General features: G+C 41.6%; 1 protein-coding gene across 3 annotated transcripts in view; it reads left to right on the top strand.

The window, feature by feature from the left end:
• Positions 1-16,312, top strand: part of mcur1 (mitochondrial calcium uniporter regulator 1) — a 57,501-nt gene extending 41,189 nt beyond the window's left edge. For all 3 annotated transcript variants that reach the window (XM_073023926.1, XM_073023925.1, XM_073023927.1), the window contains 3 exons: positions 5,820-5,873; positions 6,053-6,167; positions 14,539-16,312. In XM_073023926.1, the coding sequence (XP_072880027.1) occupies positions 5,820-5,873; positions 6,053-6,167; positions 14,539-14,594 (225 nt within the window). In that variant the 3' untranslated portion in view covers positions 14,595-16,312. The remainder of the gene's footprint in view (positions 1-5,819; positions 5,874-6,052; positions 6,168-14,538) is intronic.
• The last annotated feature ends 2,110 nt before the right edge of the window (positions 16,313-18,422 follow it).

The following is an 18,422-nucleotide window of genomic DNA, read 5'->3' as shown; positions in this document are numbered from 1 at the left end:
TCATGGTGGCAGAAAAGGAGGAAGTCATGGAGGGATTGTCTACCGAGTCCCTGTGGGTGGAAGTTAGGAACAGGAAGGGGTCAATAACTACTGAGTGTTTTTTTTATAGACCTCTCAATAGTAACAGGGACATCAAGGAGCAGATAGGGAGACAGATTCTGGAAAGGTGCAATAATAACAGGGTTGTCATGGTGGGAGATTTTAATTTCCCAAATATTGATTGGCATCTCTATAGAGCAAGGAGTTTAGATGGGGTGGAGTTTGTTAGGTGTGTTCAGGAAGGTTTCTTGACACGATACGTAGATAAGCTTACAAGAGGAGAGGCTGTACTTCATCTGGTATTGGGAAATGAACCTGGTCAGGTGTCAGATCTCTGTGGGAGAGCATTTTGGAGATAGTGATCACAATTCTATCTCCTTTACCATAGCACTGGAGAGGGATAGGAACAGACAAGTTAGGGAAACGTTTAATTGGAGTAAGGGGAAATATGAGGCTATCAGGCCGGAACTTGGAAGCGTAAATTGGGAACAGATGTTCTCAGGGAAACGTATAGAAGAAATGTGGCAAATGTTTAGGGGCTATTTGCGTGGAGTTCTGCATCGGTACACTCAAATAAGAAAGGCAAAGGATGGTAGGCTAAAGGAACCATGGTGTACAAAGGCTGTTGTAAATCTAGTCAAGAAGAAAAGAGCTTATGAAAGATTCAAAAAAACTAGGTAATGATAGAGATCTAGAAGAATATAAGGCTAGCAGGAAAGAGTTTAAGAATGAAATTAGGAGAGCCAGAAGGGGCCTTGAGAAGGCCTTAGCAGACAGGATTAAGGAAAACCCCAAGGCATTCTACAAGTATGTGAAGAGCAAGAGGATAAGACGTGAGAGAATAGGACCAATCAAGTGTGACAGTGGAAAAGTGTGTATAGAACCGGAGGAGATGGCAGAGGTACTAAATGAGTGCTTTGTTTCAGTATTCACTACAGGAAAGAATCTTGGCAATTATAGAGATGACTTGAGCCTACAGGTATTAATAAAGAGGATGTGCAGGAGTTTTTGGAAAACATCAGGTTGGATAAGTTACTGGGAATGGACGAGATGTACCCTGGGTTACTGTTGGAGGTGAGAGAGGAGATTGCTGAGCCTCTGGCAATTATCTTTGTGTTATCAGTGGGGACGAGAGAGGTTCTGGAGGATTGGAGGGTTGCAGATGTTCTTCCCTTATTCAAGAAAGGGAGTAGAGATAGCCTAGGGAATTATAGACCAGTGAGTCTTACTTCAGTAGTTGATGGAAAAGATCCAGAGAGACAGGATTTATGACCATTTAGAGAGGCATAATATGATTAGAAATAGTCAGCATGGCTTTGTCAAAGGCTGGTTGTGCCTTATGAGCCTGATTGAATTTTTTGAGGATGTGACTAAACACATTGATGGAGGTAGAGCAGTAGATGTAGTGTATCTGTATTTCAAATTTCTGCATTTAACAAGGTACCCCATGCAAGGCTTATTGAGAAAGTAAGGAGTCATGGGATCCAAGGGGACATTGCTTTGTGGATCCAGAACTGGCTTGCCCACAGAAGGCAAAGAGTGGTTGTAGAAGGGTCGTATTCTGCATGGAGGTCAGTTACCAGTGGAGTGCCTCAGGGATCTGTTCTGGGACCCCTGCTCTTTGTGATTTTTATAAATGACCAGGATGAGGAAGTGGAGGGATGGGTTAGTAAATTTGCTGATGTCAGTAAGGTTGTGAGTGTTGTGGATAGTGTGGAGGGCTGTCAGAGGTTACATTGGGACATTGATAGGATGCAAAACTGGGCTGAGAAATGGCAGATGGAGTTCAACCCAGATAAGTGTGAAGTGGTTCATTTTGGTAGGTCAAATGATGGCAGAATATAGTATTAATAGTAAGACTCCTGGCAGTGTGAAGGATCAGAGGGATCTTGGGGTCCGACTCCATAGGACACTCAAAGTTGCTGTGCAGGTTGACTCTGTGGTTAAGGCGGCATATCGTGTATTCATCGATAATGGGATTGAGTTTAGGATCTGAGAGGTAATGTTGCAGCTATACAGGACCTTGGTCAGACCCCACTTGGAGTACTGTGCGCTGTTCTGGTCTCCTCACTGCAGGAAGGATGTGGAAACAATAGAAAGGGTGCAGAGGAGATTTACAAGGATTTTGCCTGGAATGGGGGTCATACTTTATGAGAATAGGTTGAGTGAACTTGGCCTTTTCTCCTTGGAGCGACAGAAAATGAGAGGTGACCTGATAGAGATGTATAAGATGATGAGAAGCATTGATCGTGTGAAGAGTCAGGCTTTTTCCCAGGGCTGAAATGGCTGGCATGAGAGTGCTTGGAAGTAGGTACAGAGGAGATGTCAGGGGTAATTTTTTTATGCAGAGAGTGGTGAGTGTGTGGAATGGGCTGCCAGTGATGTTGGTGGAGGCAGATACGATAGGGTCTTTTAAGAGACTCCTGGATAGGTACATGGAACTTAGAAAAATAGAGGCTTATGGGAAACCCCAGGTAATTTCTAAAGTATGGATATGTTTGACGCAGCTTTGCGGGCCGAAGGGCCTGTATTGTGCTGTAGGTTTTCTATGTTTTTAGTAATGAGTTTTTAAATATTCTATTGTTTTTGAATAATATGGAATTCAGTATCTGAAGGATTGGTATTGACAATGTGACTATTTTTGAATGTAATTGGATTAAGTAATGTAGTGTAGAATGGTCATGTTTACTAGTAAATCTGATCATGAGGAGCAGAGTCATGAGGAAAGTAGCTGATTCTGAGGACATGATTCAAAATACAAAATGGTTTAGAATGTGCAGGGAAGGACCAGCAGTTCCAAGAGGAATTGCCAATGTTTGTGTGTGCAAGTCCCAGCAAGTTCCTAACAGTGTATATCCCCTGTACTTCATGGCCAGCCTTTGCTAGTCACTTTCCTCCCAGCTTCCAAAGATGTAATTTAAATTGCCAGTAAGTTGTCGAAGTGGAGAGTGTTGATAGAAGGTGGGAAATTAAGGGAACTGAATTGCAGTCAGAGCTGCCATATATTTGACAAGCCTCCTACGTCATGAGAAAATAGAGAAAAATTGAAATATACCATGCTTCGGAACAAAATTGCTGGCCCGTGGTGCAGTGGCACTCGCACTGGACTTTGAGGCAAATGGCCCCGGGTACGAATCCAGCTGCCCCCTTGCACACTTTCCATCCATGCTGGGTTGAGTGTTGAGCTAACAACTCAACATTGTGGGGGGGGGGGGGGGGGGGAATAATTGCTAAGGAAATGGCTAAAAAAGCCACCAAATGTGCCACAAGGCGTAAAAAGGAAACAACACAATTGGAACTAAATTGGAATATGAAGATTTGTTAATTTCATCTGTTAACAATGGATGTCTTGGGTTAAAACATACCTTTGGATATTTCCTGTTCCTTCCTTGCCTCTAACTTGCCATAACAGTTTATCACATAGGACTAGAGTAAATATTTTCCATACTTAGGTAAAAATGAGCAGTATTTGGCCAGAAAAGTTCATTTCTTTGAAGTGTGGTTAGAACTGGCTTTATGGCAGTTTTACTGGAGAAAGGGGCAAACAAAGCTCTTACCTTGGTCTGAAGTTGTGCTTTATATATCATCTCAAAGATGCATTACATCATTTTCCCCATTTACTTGTATTTAGCAAAATCTGTTTCAATCTAATCTTGCTGGCACCAAAAAAAAAACAGAAATGGATAATTTATATACAAACCAAAAGTATGATGCTTATTTTTTCCAATCCTCATCAACTTTTAAAAGGTGTTTACAAAGTTTTATTCTTCAGACAAGTGAACTGTAAAACCGTCCTGGGAAAATGGCTTTTGCTGAGCTTTCCTGATACAAATTGCAAAATGTTTCAGTACCCAAGCCTGTGTTGATGTTAATTTGTGGCTAAATCATACCAACAAATAAACAACGTTCCTTCACAGAATGATATACCAGTGCTTATTTCCTTCAGTACAAGACTGAGATTTTTCTTTATCTCAATTCAATCAATAGTATGACCATGAATTGTGTGTTTGAATTGTATTTGTAAGCTGAGGTTGTGTTGCACAAAATATCGAAGGGTAATGTAAGGAGGTGGAATGGACATGCTGCACAACTGTAATGCTTGAATTTCAAAAATCCATGAGTTTTCACTATAGGAATTAGAAGCTTGGTAGAGGATGACATTAATTTTCTCTGTTGTGGAATTCCAGAGGGGCTAACTATAAGTATCGCATCCACATGTTCGGCTACAAGGACCAGGAGCCACTTAACTTTAACTGCCAATCAGTGTCTGACACTACTACAATTAGTTGGAATATTTGCTTAGATGTTGAGAATCAGTTCAACTTGCTGAGGCTCATGTACCTCCTTGAAAATCTGTGTTGAGTAAATAGAGGAAAATTACTTCTGCTTTTACAGCAGTCATATCAGAAAAGGCTGCAAAATAGTCTGGATGAATGAAGTAAACAGTTGTGAAATAGACAGTACGTTTTTTGGTCTTGAGAAAGTCGCCAGCCTTGTTTGTAGAAACATAGAAAACTGACAGCGCAATACAGGCCCTTCGGCCCACAAAGCTGTGCCGAACATGTCCCTGCCTTAGAGCTACCTAGGCTTTACCCATAGCCTTCTATTTTTCTGAGCTCCATGTAGCCATCCAGGAGTCTCTTAAAAGACCCTGTTGTTTCTGCCTCCACCATTGCCGCTGGCAACCCATTCCACGCACTCAGCACTCTCTGCATAAGATAAAACAATTCACCCCTGGCATCTCCTTTGTACCTACTTCCAAGCACCTTAAACTATGCCCTCTTGTACTAGCTATTTCAGCCCTGGGGATAAGCCTCTGACTATCCACACGATCAATGCCTCTCATTAGCTTGTATACCTCTATCAAGTCACCTCTCATCCTCTGTCGCTCCAAGGAGGAAAGGCTGAGTTCACTCAACCTGTTCCCATAAGGCATGCTCCCCAATCCAGGCAACATCCTTGTAAATCTCCTCTGCACCCTTTCTATAGTTTCCACGTCCTTCCTATAGTGAGGCTACCAGAATTGAGCCCAGATTCTTCATTAGTGGAAATGTCACATTGTGGATGCAGCTGATGAGATGGTGATTGGAATTTATTAGTAGATGATTAATTCAGAATCTTCATTTGAAAGAAGGAAGCTGGGCTTCAGACTTTCTCCAGTGGACGAAGTTGTTATGTTTAAAATCAGTGTAAGTAAAGAATGCAAAAAAACTTTGAAACCTCATTGATTTTCCATTGTTCTTTAATATTCAAATGAGCCTGTCTTGTTTACATTTTGTAGTTAAGGTCCAATCTACATTTTTGTTTTCAATGTGAGCAGTATTCTACTTTTTCTAATGATTTTTGGCCAAGATTTCTATTGTGTACAGTGCATGTATATTTGTTGACCTGTGGTTTAGAAATTGTTTAGCTAGGCGTGTTTAGCTAGATTATCTTTAGTTTTGATTGAGAAAATTATCGTAAGCAGGAGGAAGTACAATTGTATCTGAATTCCAAGAGTTAGGTTGTGAAATACTTAGAATTTTTTCTAAGGCAAATAGAACTCAAATGGAATATATAAACATCTTGTCCTCTCGCAGTGTGGAAAGCATTAGATTCTAGTAAGAATTTTTAAAAAAGATTATTCTTTAATGCTTTAATTTACTTTCAAAGTAGTACTTAATATGGTAAAACATTTTGTGACCCTTTTAGCTGCTTCTTTTATGCAGTTCTGTATAACCTAGTAAGCTACTTGTATTATTTTTGTATCACTTGTGACACATGTCTCTCTCTCTCTACAGTTAACAGAGCATGAAAAGAAAGTGTTGGAAACCAAAGCAGATATAGTAGAAGTGGTGAGAGTTTCTTTGAAATTTAATTATGCATAAACTTTATTTTTCCTAGTCTATAAGATTGACTTTCTGCTTGTTTCCAGGATCTCTATCATTACCTTTTTGTTTAGTGTGCTTTTGGGTGCTTATAAATGAGTTAATGTTACCACCAGGAGTTTTAATGTGGCTCATTTAATTTGCAGCATTCACAACAGGAAAGAGCTGTAACACAAGTGAACCAAAAGATAGACACTGAAGTAGCAGGACTCAAAACTCTGTTGGAATCACATAAACTTGACACCATTAAATATTTAGCAGGTAAGAATTGTGTTTTCAGCCCTGGAATTGCACCAAAATGACTGTTATCAAAGTCACTGACAGACAGTGAACTTGAGATGAAGTTTAACTATCCCTTCTCAATGTGTCTGTAACCTTGCCCCATGACCCATCTGATCATGCGACTCCAATGCTTCTCCAGTTGGATGAGAGGACCATACCCTCCTCCTTCAATACCTTTGTATCATCATCCAACTGCTCTTGCCTTTCTCCATTCTTACCATGTGCTCAAATGCAAACACTTACCTCCACCATTAACTCTGTTTCTATGGCTCTATCATTAGTTCCCTGCTATTGTTCACATGAGCTGGACTTCGTCAACTGAAAACATTTGCATTTTTGACACAATTCTAACTTCAGAATTTTTCAGCAATATTTTGAAGACTGCAGCCACAGTTTGTCGCAAGCACCATTTCCTAGCCAATGACACAATTCTCCACCCTGGCCTCCAGAAATGGCATTGTGTTTTTACACACCAACGCAGGTCTGCACACCATCGCAGACTTCAAAGCTAAGTGCAGTGGTGTTGCCAACATTGCTGCCTCTCTCCTAGATGTACTAAATCTTTTTTATGCTCAGTTCGATGTCGCCAACACTGAGCACCTGAGGAGAGTCGCTGAAGCTACCTGTACCTTGGTCATCTCTCTCTGAGGCTGAGGTGCACAGGTGCTTCCAACAAGTGGACAGCCACAAGGCTGCATCCCAGGGCAAGTACTCGGGATGTTGTGGCATAGCTGGCAGGTGTGGTTACAGATATTTTTAATCTCTCTCTCTCCCAGTGAGAGTGCCCTCCTGCTTCAAAACATCCACCATTGTTCCGGTACCTAGAAAGACCAAAGTAACATGTCTGAACAACTGGCGTCCTGTCACACTCACCTCAATAAGCAAATGCTTTGAGAGGCTGGTCGAGGACTACATCTGCAGCATGCTACCACCCACATTGGACCCCCTACAATTCGCCTACCAATACAACCAATCGACAGATGATGCAATAGCCACAGCTCTACACACCATCCTTGCATATCTGGAGAAGAGGGATGCTTATGTGAGAATGCTGTTCCCTCCAGGCTTCACAAGGAGCTCAGAGACCTTTGCCTTCACCCTGCCTTGTGCAGCTGGATCCTGGACTTCCTGTCAGATTGCCAGCAGGTGATAAGAGTAGGCTCCCTCACTTCTGCCCCTCTGACAGTCAATGCAGGAGCCCGTCGGGGCTGTGTCCTAAGCCCCCTCCTTTACTCTGTATTCCCATGACCACGTCACCACCCACAGCTCCAATCTGCTAATTAAGGTTACAGATGATATTATATTGATTGGCCTAATCTCAAATAATAACAAGGCAGCCTACAGAGAAGAAGTCATCAGTCTGACACAGTGGCGTCAAGAAAACAACCTCTTTCTCGATGTCACAAAAACAAAGGAGCTAGTTGTGGATTACAGGTGGAATGGAGACATCAATAGATCTGGGGTTGAGAGGGTCAACAGCTTTAAGTTCCTTGGCATACACATCACTGAGGATCTCACGTGGTCTGTACATACTGGCTATGAGGTGAAAAAAGCACAACAGGCCTCTTACCTCAGACAGTTGAAGTTTGGCATGAGTCTTCAAATCCTAAGGACTTTCTACAGGACACAATTGAGAGCATCCTGACTGGCTGCATCACTGCATGTTATGGAAACTGTACTTACCTCAATCACAGGACTCTGCAGAGAGTGGTACGGACAGCCCAGCGCATCTGTAGATGTGAGCTTCCCACTCTTCAGGACATTTATAGAGACAGGTGCATAAAAAGGGCCCGAAGGATCACTGGGGACCAGTTCACCCCAACCACAAACTGTTCCAGCTGCTACCATCTGGGAAACGGTACCACAGCATTAAAGCCAGGACCAACAGGCTCCAGAACAGCTTCTTCCTTCAGGCCATCAGACTGATTAATTCACGCCGATACAATTGTATTTCTATGCTATATTGACTGTCCTTTTGTACATGCTATTTATTACAAATTACTGTCAATTGCACATTCAGATGGAGACATAACAAAGATTTTTACTCATGTATGTGAAGGATGTAAGAAATAAAATCAATTCAATCCTAGTGACATTTGAATCCCCCACATGAAGTGGGCTATATTATTCCTGCTTTCAGTAAGACTACATATTTCTGGCTTCATTATACTCTGCCTCAGTCTTTCTGGTGAGTAACCTTCCTCTGTGCATTTGCTACACATAGATGTGTAGCATCATGCTTGGGTAGACCATAGAACCATAGAACACTACAGCACAGTACAGGCCCTTCAGCCCTCCTAAACCCACACTACCCCATAACCCTCTATTTTTCTTTCATCCATGTGCCTGTCCAAGAGGCTCTTAAAAACCCGGAATGTTTTAGCCTCCACCACCATCCCTGGCAAGTTTTTCCAGACACTCACAGCCCTCTGTGTTTAAAAAAAATAAAATTAAATTAAATTAAATTTAAAAAAAAGGAAGAAAAAAAAACAACTTACCCCTGATGTGTCCCCTAAACTTCCCTCCCTTAATTTTGTACATATGCCCTCTGGTGTTTGCTGTTGGTGCCCTGGGAAGCAGGTACTGACTATCCTATGCCTCTCATAATCTTGTAGACCTCTATCAAGTCCCCTCTCATTCTTCTACGCTCCAAAGAGAAAAGTCCCAGCTCTGCTAACCTTGCTTCATATGACTTGTTCTCCAAACCAGGCAACATCCTGGTAAATCTCCTCTGCACTCTCTCCATAGCTTCCACATCCTTCCTATAATGAGGTGACCAGAATTGTACACAATACTCTAAACCTGAGCAGCAACCTTGAGGGATGTATGGGTTTGAACACCAAGGTCCCTTTGTTCATCCACACTCTTAAGTAACCGACCATTAATCCTGTACTCAGCCTTCTGGTTTGTCCTTCCAAAATGCATCACCTCATACTTGTCCGGATTGAACTCCATCTGCCATTTTTCTGCCCAACTCTGCAGCCTGTCTATATCCTCTTGTAACCTTCGACCACCTACAGCTCCATCCACAACTCCTCCAATCTTTGTGTCATCTGCAAACTTACTCACCCATACTTCTGCCTCTACATCCAGGTCATTTATAAAAATCACAAATAGCAGGGGTCCCAGGACAGATCCCTGTGGCACTCCACTAGTCACCGACCTCCAGGCAGAATACTTTCCTTCCACAACTACCCTCTGCTTTCTTCCTTTAAGCCAATTTTTTAGCCATATAACCATATAACAATTATGGTGCACAAGTCAATTATGCACGGAAGCAGACCATCTTGGTCCTTCTAGTCTGTGCCGAGCGCTTACTCTCACCTAGTCCCACTGGCCCGCACTCAGCCCATAACCCTCCATTCCTTTCCTGTCCATATAGTTATCCAATATTACTTTAAATTACAATACCGTATCTGCCTCTACCACTTCTACTGGAAGCTCGTTCCACACAGCTACCACTCTGAGTAAAGAAATTCCCCCTTGTGTTACCCTTAAACTTTTGCCCCCTAACTCTTATATCCTCTTGTTTGAATCTCCCCTACTCTCAATAGAAAAAGCCTATCCACGTCAATTCGATCTATCCCCCTCATAATTTTAAATACCTCTATCAAGTCCCCCCTCAACCTTCTACGCTCCAAAGAATAAAGACCTAACTTGTTCAACCTTTCCCTGTAACTTAGGTGCTGAAACCCAAGTAACATTCTAGTAAATCCTCTCGGTACTCTCTCTATTTTGTTGATATCTTTCCTATAATTCGGTGACCTGAACTGTACATAATAGCCAAGGTTCCACCGATCTCATGCCTCATGACTTTCTGGATGAGTCTCTCATGAGGGACCTTGTCAAATGCTTTGCTAAAGTCCACGTAGATGACAACCACTGCCCTACCCTCATCAATTTCTTTTGTTACCTCTTCAAAAAAACTCAATCAGGCTCATGAGGCACGATCTTCCCTTCACAAAGCCATGTTGACTATCCATGAGTAGACTGTATTTCTCCAAATGCTCGTAGATCCTATCTTTAAGAATCCTTTCCAGTAGTTTGCATACCACCGACGTAAGACTCACCGGTCTGTAGTTCCCAGGTTTCTCCCTATTACCTTTTTTAAACAAGAGAACTACATTTGCCATTCTCCAGTCCTCTGGCACTTCCCCTGCAGCCAAAGAGGATTCAAAGATCATAGCTAATGCTCCTGCGATCTCTTCTGTCAATTCCCACAACAACCTGGGGTGCATCATATCCGGCCCTGGGGATTTAGCAATCTTAATGTTTTTAAGAAGATCCAGCACTACTACTTCCTTAATCTCCACATTGTCCAGCACACAGGCCCGCACTACTTCGACCTCATCCTGGTCAAAATCCTTTTCACTTGTGAATACTGAAGCAAAGTATTGATTTAGGACCTCCCCAACCTCCTCTGCCTCCAGGCACATGTTGCCCTCTTTATCCTTTAGCGGTCCCACCTTCGTTCTCGTCATCCTCCTATTCTTCACATACGCATAGAACGCCTTGGGGTTCTGCTTAATCCTACATGCCAAGGCCTTCTCATGCCCCCTTCAAGCTCTTCTAAGTCCTTTTTTTAGCTCCTTCCTGGCTTCCCTATATTTCTCATAAGCCCCTCCTACTTTCTGCTTCTTATATCTAACATATGCTTTCATATTCCTCTTGACGAGTTGCCTCACATGTTTCGTCAGCCACGGTTCCCTTCTCCTACCATTTTTTTCCTTGCCTCAGTGGGACAAACCTATCATGCTTGGGTAGACCATAGAACACTACAGCACAGTACAGGCCCTTCAGCTCAACAAGACCAGAATTAAAGTGCAAAGTTTTCAAAAGATTGCAAGGATGGAAAATAACTTTTAAAAAACAGGTATGAGCAAGCACATGGTAACTACTAAATGTAAGAAATAGGCACCCGAGTTCTGATAAGCCCAAACTCAGAACAGGATCAGATTGGTCAAAAAGGATGGGATGCACAAAAAGGACATGTCTCCACCCAGCTCAAGTCGTCCCTAAACTTCTCCCACATTACTTCTGTGCTTTCCCCTTTGAACATCTGTTTCCAATTTACTCTCATTAGTTCCTGCCTCATCCCTTCAAAGTTAGCCTTTCCCCAGTTGAGCACTTTACCATTTCGTCTGATTTTATCCCTTTCCATAGCTATGCTGAAGCTAAGGGAGTTGTGGTCCCCCTCACCAAAATGGTCCCCCACCAAGAGGTCTGTCATCTGACCAGGTTCATTACCCAGAACTAGATCCAGTATAGCCTCTCCTCTCATCGGCCGGTCCACATACTGTGTCAGGAATCCTTCTTGAACACACCTGACAAATTCAGCCCCATCTATCCCCCTTGCACTCAGGAGGTGCCAGTCAATATGAGGGAAGTTGAAATCACCCATAACTACTACCCTGTATTTCCTGCACCATTCTAAAATCTGCCTGCTTATCTGCTCCTTGGTGTCCCGAGGGCTATTTGGGGGCCTATAGACTACTCCCAGCACAGTGATTGATCCCTTCCTATTTCTGACTTCCACCCAGACTCGTGGACACTCCATCTGCAGCATCCTCCCTCTCTATAGCCATGATACTATCCCTGACCAGCAATGCCACCCCCCCCCCCCCCAGTTTCCTACCCCCCAACCTGTTCCTTTTAAAACACCTGAACCCAGGGACCTGCATCATCCAATCCTGCCCTTCCTCCAACCAAGTTTCAGTAACGGCCACAACATCGTAGTTCCATGCTCTAAGTTCATCCTCCTTGTTCCTAATACTCCTAGCATTGAAATAGACACATTTCAACCCCTTTAACTGGCTACAATTATGTCCTGTCCCCTGCCTGTCCTTCCTCATCAACTCAAAACTCTTAGCATCATGCCCTTGTCCTTCTACCTTAATCCCTGCACTCACATTCTGATTCCCACCCCCCTGCCAAAGTTTAAACCCTCCCCAGCAGCTCTATCAAACCTGCCCGCCAGGATATTGGTCCCCCTGGGATTCAAGTGCAACCCGTCCTTTTTGACCAATCTTATTCTGTTCTGAGTTTGGGCTTATCAGAACTCGGGTGCCTATTTCTTACATTTAGTAGTTACCATGTGCTTGCTCATACCTGTTTTTTCAAGTTATTTTCCATCCTTGCAATCTTTTGAAAACTTTGCACTTTAATTGTGGTCTCGTTTGTCTATTAAATGTAATTGCTCCACCCAATGTGGCTATGAGTTCACCACTTAAATCCTGTACACAAAACCCCTTTTTCTCATAAAACATAATACCTCTTCAACTATTTGATTATCAGTTACTGTATTTCTTCATGACTTGGAGCATTTTGGAACTTTGCTAAAGCTGCAATGTCAACTTGATAACAGTTGTGTATACCTCTTGTATGTTTGGAAGCAGCGATGAGATGGAGGGAAAATAAATGTAGACAATAGACAATAGGTGCAGAAGTAGACCATTCGGCCCTTCGAGCCTGCACCGCCATTTTGAGATCATAGCTGATCAACTACTATCAATACCCGGTTCCTGCCTTGTCCCCATATCCCTTGATTCCACTATCCATAAGATACCTATCTAGCTCCTTCTTGAAAGCATCCAGAGAATTGGCCTCCACTACCTTCCGAGGCAGTGCATTCCAGACCGCCACAACTCTCTGGGAGAAGAAGTTTTTCCTTAACTCTGTCCTAAATGACCTACCCCTTATTCTCAAACCATGCCCTCTGGTACTGGACTCTCCCAGCATCTGGAACATATAAACTGCCTCTCTTGTCCAATCCCTTAATAATCTTATATGTTTCAATCTCCTTAATTCCAGCGTGTACAAGCCCAGTCTCTCTAACCTCTCTGCATAAGACAGTCCAGACATCCCAGGAATTAACCTCGTGAATCTACGCTGCACTTCCTCTACAGCCAGGATGTCCTTCCTTAACCCTGGAGACCAAAACTGTACACAATACTCCAGGTGTGGTTTCACCAGAGCTCTGTACAAATGCAAGAGGATTTCCTTGCTCTTGTACTCAATTCCCTTTGTAATAAAGGCCAAATGTAGAGTACAATTCAAAAGTCCTTTGGTCAAAGCTATAAAAACCAAATGAAAGAAAATCACTACATAACAGTTGGCTGCTTAAGTGTTCTAATCAAATGATAATGTGGTAGAAGATTTATTTTTCAGATTTTTCTGAATTTGCACATAGCCTTCAAAATTGCTCTTTATTTTGGTCTCAATTTTAGTAGTGACTCTCTGCTCCCTTTCAAACTTGCTTATTAGGACATTAAGTTAGATAGATAGATAGATACTTTATTCATCCCCATGGGGAAATTCAACTTTTTTCCAATGTCCCATACACTTGTTGTAGCAAAACTAATTACATACAATACTTAACTCAGTAAAAAATATGATATGCATCTAAATCACTATCTCAAAAAGCATTAATAATAGCTTTTAAAATGTTCTTAAGTCCTGGCGGTTGAATTGTAAAGCCTAATGGCATTGGGGAGTATTGACCTCTTCATCCTGTCTGAGGAGCATTGCATCGACAGTAACCTGTCGCTGAAACTGCTTCTCTGTCTCTGGATGGTGCTATGTAGAGGATGTTCAGAGTTTTCCATAATTGACCGTAGCCTACTCAGCGCCCTTCGCTCAGCTACCGATGTTAAACTCTCCAGTACTTTGCCCACGACAGAGCCCGCCTTCCTTACCAGCTTATTAAGACGTGAGGCGTCCCTCTTCTTAATGCTTCCTCCCCAACACGCCACCACAAAGAAGAGGGCGCTCTCCACAACTGACCTATAGAACATCTTCAGCATCTCACTACAGACATTGAATGACGCCAACCTTCTAAGGAAGTACAGTCGACTCTGTGCCTTCCTGCACAAGGCATCTGTGTTGGCAGTCCAGTCTAGCTTCTCGTCTAACTGTACTCCCAGATACTTGTAGGTCTTAACCTGCTCCACACATTCTCCATTAATGATCACTGGCTCCATATGAGGCCTAGATCTCCTAAAGTCCACCACCATCTCCTTGGTCTTAGTGATATTGAGACGCAGGTAGTTTGATGTCCAACTTGCTTAGGACATTAAGTTGATGCTACTTTTCATCCTAATCAGAGCAGGTAGTTATTCCATAAAGCTATGTTGGTACAACAGATTCCCTCTGCCTAATGGAGATTTGAGGGGAGGAAGTTTTGAGTTTACAAAGTTTACAAAGATGATTTTGTAAAGGAAGAGTCCAGCATGTGAACACAGCAGCCTGGTTAATATGAATCATGCACAACAGGGATTCAGCTTTTTAAAATATTAACTGAAATGATTGGCATATAGTATTGATCTTTATCTTGGTGGATACTTCCTTGCAGGTTCAGTTTTCACATGCCTCACCGTAGTGCTTGGATTTTATCGCCTTTGGGTGTGAAATTTAATCCCTCACTGGATCTTCATTCTGAAAGGATTAGGAAGAGGATCTGCAAGCAAGGAAGACAATCTTTTGAAATGCTGCAAGGAGCCAAGAAATTTGCATATTGATTAAATAACTGTATATCTGTTAAGAGTTTTAAAAGTTAAAGAATATTAAGAAATTAAAGAAATTTAAGAAAGTTAAATGAATATTAATATCAAGAATATTTATTTTGAAATTTATTCAACCACTAATGCATACTGAGATGTTGCTGAAAATTTTGTACTAATTCATTTTGTTATTTTTTAACAAATGTATTTACCAAATGTTGTCAAGTTCTATTGGGGAACAACAAATTGAATTATAAAGGTATCCACAGTTGCCAAGTGATACATAGTGTCAAGCTGCTAGTGCCTCTTAATTACTAGTCTGTAAACAAGATGTGCTTCCAAATAATAAGCAGTGATTGCTGATTTATACCAATATTGGGGAAATTTGATGTCTAACCACAACAGTCAAAAAGACTTGAGAACCCCAATTTTCTGATGAATCTTGACTTGTTTCCAATATTTGAGGCCCAACATGTCTGTACTTATTGATAAACAGTCACTAGCTGGTGCTGGGATTAGACTTGCTTGTATCAAAATATTTAATGAATCACCCGAGCATTTCATTGCTTGTGGTTAAGATGATATGAGAATCATGCAAGAAATTCAAATAGAGAAATAGGGCAGACGTGTGCCAGTTTCATTTAAAAATTGTACAGATTTTGATGAAGAAAATCCAGACAATATATACAAGAGCATGCTGGAAAAACATCCAACCAGACTATTGGAGCTTAGAGTTGCATGTCAACTTGTCCGTCCAAACATTCGTCTGCAGATAAAGCTTTGTTTCATCTTGAACATATTTCCATCTGTTAATCAAGTTTAAATTTTAAGACTAATATATCAGGGGAAATTCTTACTTTTTGGAGAGGAGGATGATGAGAGGAGACATGATAAAGGTATACAAGATATTAAGAGGAATAGATAGAGTGGACAGCCAGCGCCTCTTCCCCAGGGCACTACTGCTCAATACAAGAGGACATGTCCTTAAGGTAAAGGGTGGGAAGATCAAGGGAGATATTAGGGGAAGGTTTTTTTTTTACTCCGAGAGAGTGGTTGGTGCGTGGAATGCACTGCCTAGGTCAGTGGTGGAGGCAGATACACTAGTAAAATTTAAGAGACTACTGGACAGGTATATGGAGGTATTTAAGGTGGGGGGTTATATGAGAGGCAGGGTTTAAGGGTTGGCACAACATTGTGGGCCGAAGGGACTGTACTTTGCTGTACTATTCTATGTTAAGACCCTGCATCTGGTCTGAGAGTGCTGGGTAAGTGTTGTGCCTCTATATATACACTGGAGATCAATTATTTTCTGTGCAGATTTTTCTGCCTTACATTAATGTGGAGGATGAGTGAGATTGTCCTTCAGCATCCAGTCTAAATAGATTTGGGACTGCAGATCCAATAAGATAAAACCACTTTAATACATATTACTTTGAATGCACTGATACAGCCAGAATAGGAATTCTAATCTACAGTTCATATTTTAAATTTGGAATTTTATTTTTATCTCTGGCCCCAGTGAAACAAAATAATACTTTCTGCCATTTTGTTGCCTCAGTTTTATTTTATCCTTTCATTTGTAATGTTTGTAAGATCAACAATCAAAAATAAATTACTTTAACAGGACCTGGTTTTTGCAGCCTTGAATTAACTTTTGTCTTTTTTTTAAAACGTCAGGAGCCTTTATTATTGATCTGTAATCTGACCAATACCCTGATTGGAGTTATTTACAGGCCTCAGAACAGTAGCAAGGATGTGGTCTACAAATTACAGTGGGAGATAGAAAAGCAATTCAAAAAGGTAATTTTATAGTAGTAATGAAGGATTTCAGTTTGGAGATTGGGGAAAATCAAGCTGATGCTGGATCTCAGGAGATAATTTGTGGAATGCCTCTGAGATGCCTTTTCGAGCAGCTTGTGGTTGAGCCCACAAAGTGATCAGCAGTTCTGAACCAAATTTGATTAGGGAACTTGATTAGGTAAAGGAACTCTTGGGAGGCAAGTGATCATAATATGATGGAATTCATTGTGCAGTTTGAGAGGGAGAAGCTAAAGTTCGATGTATCAGTATCACAGTTGAGCAAAAGGGAATTACAGAGGCATGAGAGAGGAGCTGGCCAAAGTTGATTGGAATGGGATATTAGTAGGGATGATGGCAGAGCAGCAATTGCTGGAGTTTGTAGGACCAATTTGGTCGGTGCAGGATATATACATCCCAAAGAAGAGGATGTATTCTAAAGGCAGGTTGTCATAACTGTGGCTGACAAGGGAAGTCAAAGCCAACATAAAAGCAAAAAGAGAGAGCATATAATAGAGTAACAATTAGTGGGGAGATCGAGGATTGGGGAACTTTTAAAACCAACACAAGGCAGCTAAAAACCATGGGGAGGTTTGGTAAAGATGAAATATGAAGGTAGGTTAGCCAATAATATCAAAAATTATACTGAAAGTTTACAGATAAGAAAAGTAAAAGAGAAGCAAGAGTAGATGTTGGATCGCTGGAAAATGATGATGGAGAGGTAGTAATAGGGACAAGGAAATGGTGAACGGACTGAATAATTATTTTGCATCAGTCTTCATGGTGGAAAATTCTCGTAGTTTGCCGGAGTGTAAAGGGGCAGAAGTGACTGCAATTGCTATTAGTAGGGAGATGATGCTGGAAAATTGAAAAGTCTGAAGGTAGGTAAGTTGCCTAGACCTGAGGGTTCTGAAAGGGATACTTGAGAGAATGTAGAGGCATTAGTAATGATCTTTCAAGAATCAATAGATTCTGACACAGTTCCGGAGGACTGGAAAATTGTAAATGTCACTCCATTCTTTAAGAAAGGAGAGAGAGAGAAGAAAGGAAATTATAGGCCAGTTAGCCTGACCTCAGTGGTTGGGAAGATGTTGGGAGTCAATCATTAAGGATGTGGTTTCACGGTATTTTGAGGCACATGATAAAATAGGGAAGTCAACATAGTTTCCTTAAGGGAAAATTTTACCTGACAGATATGTTGGAATTCTTTGAAGAAATACAAACATGGCAGACAAAGAATCGGTGGACATTGCGTACTTGGATTTTCAGAAGACTTTTGACAAGGTGCTGCACATGATGCTGCTAAACAAGATAAGAGCCCATAGTATTACAGTAAATATACTAGTATGGATAAAGAGTGAGGATAAAGGGATCCTTTTTGGATTGGCTGCTGGTGACTAATGGTGTTCCATGGGAGTCTGTGTTGGAACTGCTTCCTTTTACATCATATATCCATGCTTTGGATGATGAAATTGATGGCTTTGTGGCCAAGTTTGTGATAATACAAAGATAGGTGCAGGGGTTGGTAGAATTAAGGAAGCACAGAGGCTATAGAAGGACTTCGACAGATTAGCAGAATGGGCAAAGAGGTGGCAGATGGAATACAGTGTCGGGAAGTGTATGGTCATGCACTTTGATAGATGGAATAGACTATTTTCTAAACGGAGAACATTCAAAAATCTGAGGTGTAAAGGGATTTGGGAGTCCTGCAGGATTCCCTAAAGGTTAATTTGCAGGTTGAATTGGTGGTGAGGAAGGTAAATGCAATGTTAGCATTCATTTCAAGGAGATTAAAAAAGCAAAGATATAATGCAGAGGCTGGTTCACTGATGAAGCCTCACTTGGAGTATTCAATACAGCTTTGGGACCCTTATTTAAGAAAAGATGTGATAACATGAGAGTAGTTCAGAGGAGGTCCATGAGAAGGGTTTTCATGAGA

The sequence above is a fragment of the Hemitrygon akajei genome, chromosome 20, assembly GCF_048418815.1.
Source record: "Hemitrygon akajei chromosome 20, sHemAka1.3, whole genome shotgun sequence".
Classification (NCBI taxonomy): domain Eukaryota; kingdom Metazoa; phylum Chordata; class Chondrichthyes; order Myliobatiformes; family Dasyatidae; genus Hemitrygon; species Hemitrygon akajei.
This window is presented reverse-complemented; position numbering and strand designations above follow the sequence as displayed.